The sequence below is a fragment of the Somniosus microcephalus genome, chromosome 5 (genome assembly GCF_052327205.1).
Source record: "Somniosus microcephalus isolate GS21.2 chromosome 5, FLI_Smic_1.0, whole genome shotgun sequence".
Lineage (NCBI taxonomy): Eukaryota > Metazoa > Chordata > Chondrichthyes > Squaliformes > Somniosidae > Somniosus > Somniosus microcephalus.
The window spans coordinates 61,112,641-61,120,557 of record NC_140991.1 but is presented as its reverse complement, the minus strand read 5'-3'; the positions used below and the strand labels follow the sequence as shown (position 1 = coordinate 61,120,557).

Here is a 7,917-nt window from a genome sequence, read left to right as displayed (position 1 = left end):
CGCATGTGTTGATATTGACTAGGAAAGAATTGAGCTCAGACGAATAGCGTGCCAATTGTCACTGCCAAGGCTGATACTGCAATAATGACCATCCTTAAGAGAGTGACAGGCTCTCATGGAACAGTAACCCCGCTTTCAGGAGAGGAGAAAGGAGGGGGAAAATTGCCAGAAAGAGAGGGAAATTTACCAAAAATAACTAAGCTGGCACCTCATCCTAGCGATCACAAATAAGCTTAGACAGTGAGGGGCCAAATATCACAGTCTCTGCCAAGTGGGAATGTGAGCGATAGCATTCCGAAAATCACAGTGGTGAACTTAATTCCCATCCCCGCTCCCGTTACTGCCCACTGCCATTTTATTTGGGGCCTTTGCAAGGGCGGCCCAGGAGCCTGCCTGTTTCAGGCAGGAGCCTACTTGTAAAAAGCAAATAGTGGTCCTACCAATGGATACGCGCCACCCATTGGTACTAAGTGCAGAGCGGCCTAACCAGCAGTCAGTAAAAGGTCACTCAGAAAACTGGGAAAGGGAAGTTTTTTCAAAACCTTTTTGTGGGGCTAGAAAGCAGGAATGCTCACCCCCGCTGCCCACTTTTTCATGCCACCCTCCCGCAATTGCCTCTCCCTCTTTAACTCATTACTTCCGGCTCAGCTCCACGTAGGAGCAGTCGGGTTTTCCACCCTCCTCCGGACTGGCAAGCTGCCTGTGAACACTGGTTCCACACTGACAGCTACTGTGCATATTGAAATGAGGCCCCACCATTAAAATGGCTCCGACCCCTTGGCCAGGACATCGAATGGGCAGCTCAATCATACCTCCTGCCACCCCTACTCCCCACCCATCTGACTTCCACCCAAAGTTAAAGTCGGCCTTTGAGTGTTTCCATGTTATTCAATTATTGTAAACATCACAGCCAAACCCTAACCCTGTCGGTACCCAACAGTCCTACACCGGCACTTGCTGTAGGATTGCTGATAATGGTCAGGAGGAGAAACCCCTGCTGATCTTCCTACCCTAACCAGGGTTGTGAGGCCAATTGTGGCAGCCATATTACCCCAGCTGATATTCAGTAAAGTAAACTCGGGCGGGGTGTAAAACGAGTGACCAATCTGAGCGCATCAGTTACTTGCTGGGCAGTTTAGGTTAAACTTACCCCGTATGCTTTGATCATTCTTCCTGACATAAGTCTTTAATTTGCCTAAATTTACCAGTTTGAAACTATGCCCCCTTACCCTACTGTCACAGTTTTACTTGAAGTAGTGTTCCGTCTCTAACTTTTCGATACTGCTTATCAGAGTTAGAACTCTGTAAGGTCTCTCCTCAATCATCGCCTTTCAATAGTGAAACAAACAATATTCAGAGCCTCCGCATGTGCTGCATACTGGAAAGGATGGCAAATGGAACAGGTCCCGAAGTCTCATGTTTCAGGATCCAGAATCTTTATGGAAGAATTGCCTAGTATTCAATAAAATATGGCCAACATGGCGATAGCATGGCGTGAGCAGGCAATTCAGCAGATGAATTACATGGTGTTCTGCTGAGGCATATGGTGTGTTTATATTAGAGCTGGTTGTGTAATATTCTGGGGCTCCTGGTGTTACATGCCTGCAGTTATTCCTGGTAGTTGATGATGGCCTACACAGACCATCAAGTGGAAAACCACATTGTTGGCCTATGAGTGTGCAGTCCACTGTTGACCAGGAAATAGGAGTTCTCTTTACTTTTTAGAAACTATTGAGCTACTATGAACAGTTCTTTCTTTGTGAAACATGGCATTCCTGTAACTTTGGGTTTGGATGACATTTTCTGACTTTTTTGCCAGCTCATTTTAAATTTGCATAATTTAATTTAACAGCACTGGACTGTTTAACCATTCCACACAATCTCTTATCTGCTTCTTTCCTTGTCTCTATCACCACCCCCCTCTTCTCGTTATCTCTGTTTTGAACTTTGAAAAGCATTATTGCATGGTAACTAGATAAAGGAGACACTGACTATGACTTGGAAGAAGATGCCAGCTGCTCAGCAAGATCCATTATTTTTGCCCCATCCTCACCAAGTTTGTCGTGGCTGCCCCAGCACCAGCCCAGAAACACACACTTGAGATGATGTAGTTAATGAGACGGAAGAGTTTTCATTGGAGGAAGTACTGAACACTAGTGATCATGAGGACATGAAAGTGGAAGAGCAAGAGAGTGTGCTGTTCCTCCACTGAGCGTTGAGAAGCAACCTTGCTTGCAGTCTTCCTCTTATGCGCTTCTTCTCCCTCCTGTTATGTGCCACCTTATCCTGCAAACGGATAAACAGTGTTGCAATGATGGCCATTGGAAGAGCACAGACATTAACACCCAAGTGGCACCTTGCAGCCCACCTTGTGTGTGAAGGTTTTGTTGGAAGTTTGCCATGTGGACACAACTTTACAGATGTGCCATCCTTCAGATGAAATGTTAAATTGAGAGTTAGCTATAGATTTAGATGGAGGTTAAAGATCCAATGGCACAAGAGCGGGAAGTTCTCCCGGCTTCCTTGCCAACATTCCTTTCCCAACCATTATCACCAAATCTCAGGAATTTGTTAGTACAGAATGACTGCAGCCTACAGTCACTACATTCCAAAAAATAATTCATTGTGTGAAGCGCTTTGAGATGTTTTGATGTGATAGGGTGCTATTTAAAGGCAAATATTGTTCATTGACAGAATACATATGTATCTGCAGTACAGTGGGAATGCTAATCCTCATGGGACAAGGATTCGAAAACCACCTGATCAGTTTCTTCTGCGGGATCACTCTGAGCACTGTGGTAGTCACCAGGCCTCAAAGCAGGTTTCTCCCTCCTCCAGCTCTTCACTCAATCACTGGAGGAATTGGGCAGCTCTGTCACTGTTAGGCTAGATTAATTTGACAAAGGATATAGCCATGCAGGGACGAGACTTTTATTTCTTTGTATTAATGATCTATCACAGCCAGTACAGCATTTTCTTCACAACCCCACCAAACTGAACATTTAATCTCAAAACCCCTAGGATACTTTGGAGTTACTGAAGTGATATCTGAGAATGTGGATTGCCTCCATGCCATTCACCTTGCTCGGTAAACAGTTCTGGCCAGTGTCACTTCTGTATTTTTATACTTTTCCAATGCTATCTCCTTTTCTCCCTAAGGCAGTGATTTATGCAATCTGAGTAGGGTTGCCAGTTCTGGTTGGACATGTTGCAGGAGGTTTCATCACATGACCTCTCACCTTCAACTGCCCAGAGCCCACACTCCCCACCCGACAAGTCCATTCTCCCAGTGAACTGTTCCCACACCAATTGGAAAACAAACAGACTCTATTGCCTAATTGGATGATTCTTGATTGTCAGTCAAACAGCCTTTTGTCCCATCTCTGATATTTTTAAACTAATAAAAGAAACTGTTCGATGAGAATGAAAAAAACACACAATTCTTTTTAAAGATCCTGGCCTAGAAATTCAGTTGCGTTCGCCAGCCGTTAACGCCATAAGAGGGGTATATTTCCAGCGCTAGGCACTTAGCGCCCGGGCGCAGACCAATCTGCGCCTACGCCCAAATTCAGTTGACATTTAGCGCCGGCGCAAAGTGTTTGCGCCCGCTCAGCTGCGCGCGCAGCTTATGACGTCATTTCGTCGTGCAACGCTGTTTGTGCGCCCCAAACCGGAAATTCAGTGGCGCCCGCCCAATGTGGGCGTGGCGCTGTTAAGAACTGTGAAGTGGAACGCAACAGAGGCCCTGTGGGCCTCGGGGAGCTCTAATTAAAGGGCACTTACACTGACCTATAAAGCCCAGCCATTTTGCTGCAATGACTTTACTGCTTTGGATTTCTGGACAGAGACCAAGGGACAGAGCTTACTGATTTGGGACAACATAGGAGAGGTATTTTTGGCTTCTGGCCAGAGCTTTGACATTTGAATCATTGTGATTTCACTGTTTGCAACTTTATTATGGGGGCTGTATGGGGGTCCAACCCTCAGTTGCAGCATTATGTGCGAAGGGCTCACAGACGCTGTGAGAGAGGGCCAGCCATGCCTAGGCGCAGAGGGGCCATCAGGCGTCGGCAACGTAGGCCTTACCCACTCAGGCAATACCGGCAGCAGGTGTCCTATCTCACCATGACTGCGGCGCATTGTGTTAAGAGGCTGCGCTTCAGAAGGGAGGTGGTTGCAGAGATCTGCCAGCTGCTTCACAGAGATCTGCGTCCACAGCTGATGTGCAGGACGTCTCTCTCGGTGGAAGTGAAGGTCACGGTGGCTCTGAACTTTTATGCAAGCGGCTCCTTCCAAGCCGCTGCAGGGGACATAGCGAACATCTCCCAGTTCGCCGCGCATCGCTGCATCCGGCAGGTCACCGATGCACTTTTCGCGAGGAGACACCAATTCATCTCCTTCCCCATGACCCTACAGAGGCAGGAGCAGCGTGCAGTCGGATTTGGCAGGATCGCGGGCTTCCCCATGGTGCAGGGCGCCATTGACTGCACGCATGTGGCTATGCGGGCACCTATCGACAATGCCGAGGATTACCACAACCGGAAGGGCTACCATTCCCTCAATGTACAGCTGGTGTGTGACCACAGGCAGCGCATCCTAGCTGTCAATGCCCGCTTTCCAGGAAGCAGCCACGATGCATTTATCCTGCGCCAGACTACTGTGGCTGACATGTTCGAGGCACAGCCTCCACCAAGGGGATGGCTTATCGGGGACAAGGGCTACCCTTTGTGTACATGGCTCATGACCCCGCTCCGCGCGCCCAGGACCCCAGCGGAGGAGGCATACAACGAAAGCCATCAAGCCACAAGGAACATCATAGAGCAAACGATAGGCGTCCTCAAGCAACGGTTCCGCTGCCTGGATCGTTCCGGCGGATCTCTACAGTATTTGCCGGATAGAGTCTCCCAGTTCGTCGTCGTGTGCTGCATGCTGCACAACCTGGCTATCCGCAGGACTCAGGCACTGCCACCTGACATTGCACCACCACCTCAGGAGGACGAGCAGGTGGACCATGAGGAGGAGGAGGAGTACCAGCCCAGGAGGGAGCCACAAGGTCCAAGGGCCGTCCGCCGGCGGCTTATTGAACGACACTTCTAGGCCCCCTGTCAGGGAATGGCCTGTGGCAATGAACGCACCTGAAGGCAGCCGCTCCGCAAGCCCTCAGCCGGTTAACGCAACAACCACTTGAAACATGACACCTGGACATGCTGAATAAATAAAAAGCTTTATTTCACAAACTCAGGGCCCTTCCCACATGAAACAGAAAAACAGACAAGACCCCCAAAAAACAGTCAAAAACATCTGTCACTCCCAAAACCTGGGGAGGACTAACAAAACTTGCCCATCCAAATGGCCTTCATCATCGGCCTTACAAAAATAAGCCCCCCCCTCCACAACACAAACACCCCCATAAAAACAAAAAATGCCTTGATCTTCGGCCTTACCAAAATAATCCCCCCCCAGAACACAAGCCCCCCCATATAAAAAAAACCGCTATCACCACACTCTACTGGGTGTGCCGAGAGGGCGAGTCCTTAGACAGGCTTCTCCGGCCCCTGCCCGACCTGCTGCTCCACCTCAACCTGGGCCCTGTGGCTGTGGCAAGGCTGGGGGAAGGCTCATGAGGGCGACAATGCGTGTCGGCAGATGCCCTTGGGGGTCGGCCTAGACGAGGCCCGGCCCGGGAGGGGCCGGCTGGTGATTGCTGCAGCTGTGGCTGGCCAGCATCAGTCTCAGCAGCAGCTCGTCGCACCTTGGCTGGGGGAGTGGCAGTGTCGGCTGCACCAATGGGGGCAAGCTGGCTGATGGCAGGTGCGCGCTGTTCGCCAGAGACACTGGCACTCGGCCGGGCTGGCAGTGCAGCAAGCGCAGCAAGCTGGTGGAGGCCAGACCGCTGTGCTGCAGCAGGGCGGCGGGTGCCCTGGCGATGCTTCCGTGCCACAGCGAGTGTGGCAGAAGTGAGTGCCCGAACTGCCCTGGTATGTGCCCGCATCAGCTCTGCCAGTGTCTGGACGGCACCACTCATGTACTCGCGACTCGCGTCCTGCGCTACCGCGAGTTGCTGGACACCCCTGTCGTGCGCTGCCGCGAGTTGTTCGACCCCCCTGGCCTGTGATTCGCCGAAAGCGACCACACTATGAGCCAGGGACTCAATGGCCTGAGGCATCTGTTGCACAACCCCCATGAACTCCTGGTGGCGCCGCTCCGACGCCGCCGACATCTCATCGAGGAGGCGCACCTCCTGGGCGAGGACCGTCTCCGGACTGGAGGGCGGACTCTCCCTCTGGGGAGAAGGCCGCCGAGCTGCCCGACCCTTCCCGCGTGCATCAACACCACTGGGCCCAGGAACTGCCCTCCCCTGCAACACTTCCCCCTGGCTCTCCTGCAGGCCAGACGTCTCCCCTCCATTGCCATCCCCTGGCACGGATGAGGGTTCCCCCGATGTGCCGCCTTCCTCCTGGTCCTCGTCGTCCTCCTCCTCCAAGGGCCTGGCACTCTGAGCTTGAGGGACCACCTCCTCCTCACCAGCTGAAAGCAGGAAGGCACAAGAGTAGCTTTAGAGTGAGGACAGGGCGTCAGCGAGGGAGGCCTGAGTGGTGGCATTATGCGCATTTGTCGGACAGTGGGAAAGGATGTAGATCTGAAGCGCAAGGGCAACGAGAGAGGTCCAACCGGTCATGTCCTTACCAGTGGGTCCCAGTACAGGGTCCGCATCTCCGATGGCAACAGGGCCAGTCACCCGGCCACGCATGAGTCGAGCCACGCTCTCCTCCAGCTCACTGAGCGCCTGGTACTCGGGACGGCCTCCACCGGTGACAGACTGGCTCCTCAAATTCCGCGCCAGCTTGGCCTGCAAGAGAAAGGACGGCCTGTAAATCCAGTGTGGTGCCCTGTTGCTGTGTGCACTGCCTCCCATGGTGGAATAGCTTGGCCAGTGTGGTGCCCTGTTGCTGTGTGCACTGCCTCCCATGGTGGAATAGCTTGGCCAGTGTGGTGCCCTGTTGCTGTGTGCACTGCCTCCCATGGTCGAATAGCTTGGCCAGTGTGTTAAGTCCAGAAAGTGCTATTGATGATCATGCCAGTGCCATAGCTGCGGGAGGAGGGCTGCCCATTAGGCCTTTGAGGTCCCTTTGCCCATAATGTGAGGTGCACATGCAAGGATGAGGAGGACACTGGAAAGGGTACTCACCTTCACCAACCGAGTGAGGTCGTTGTACTTCTTCCGGCATTGGTCTGCACTCCTGGGGACATCGCAGGTGGATGACACCCTGCGGGCGATTTTCTTCCAGGCTTTCCTGTACTGCCTCCTGGGAGCCTTCTTGCCACTGTCCGGGCACAAGATCTCTCTTTTGTTTTCCACACCATCAACCAGCACCCTCAGAGCATGCTCTGAGAAGCGCTGCGCTCGTTCACGGGCCCTCTCCATGGCTTCAGGCGCTATTTTGGCCCACCAGCAGTGTTGAGGCCTAGCTGCAGGGCTCCACTATGCAGGGCGTGGCAGCAGTCAAAGTCGACCCTTCCCCCTTTAAGAGCTGGCCGGCGTCAGGGTGTCTGCTGTCAATCAAAACATGCCCGCACCTGCGCTGCGCCCGGCCTCGGCGTTATCAGGCCGCATCTCCGGCTTAGCGCCTGAAGATAGCATTGCAACGCCAGTTTCAGCGCTCGCCCAAACTCTTGGCCAAATCTACTGAATTTCGGCGAAGTGGCCTACACTTTCCGGCGGGCGCTAACTTTAGCGAACGCCCGACTTTAGCGCCCCAAAAGTGTCCAGACTGAATTTCTAGGCCCCTATGATTTTTCTCCCGGGTTGCTCACAGCAGTGTTCTGGAGATTCATCTTCCATTCCAGGAGACCCTGAGACAATCCTGGAGGGCTGACAATGAAAACTCTACTCTCGATTCAATTCGCAATCTAGGT

General features: G+C 52.4%; 1 protein-coding gene across 1 annotated transcript; it reads right to left on the bottom strand.

Moving 5' to 3' along the window:
* Positions 1 to 1,244: 1,244 nt before the first annotated feature.
* LOC147117067 (uncharacterized) lies at positions 1,245 to 6,953 on the bottom strand. The gene is made up of 3 exons (XM_085987198.1): positions 6,688 to 6,953; positions 5,681 to 6,528; positions 1,245 to 1,328 (listed from the first exon to the last, which is right to left on the bottom strand). The coding sequence occupies exons 1-3, from the start codon at positions 6,914 to 6,916 to the stop codon at positions 1,245 to 1,247; spliced, it is 1,161 nt and encodes a 386-aa protein (XP_085843324.1). The 5' UTR covers positions 6,917 to 6,953.
* Positions 6,954 to 7,917: the final 964 nt, after the last annotated feature.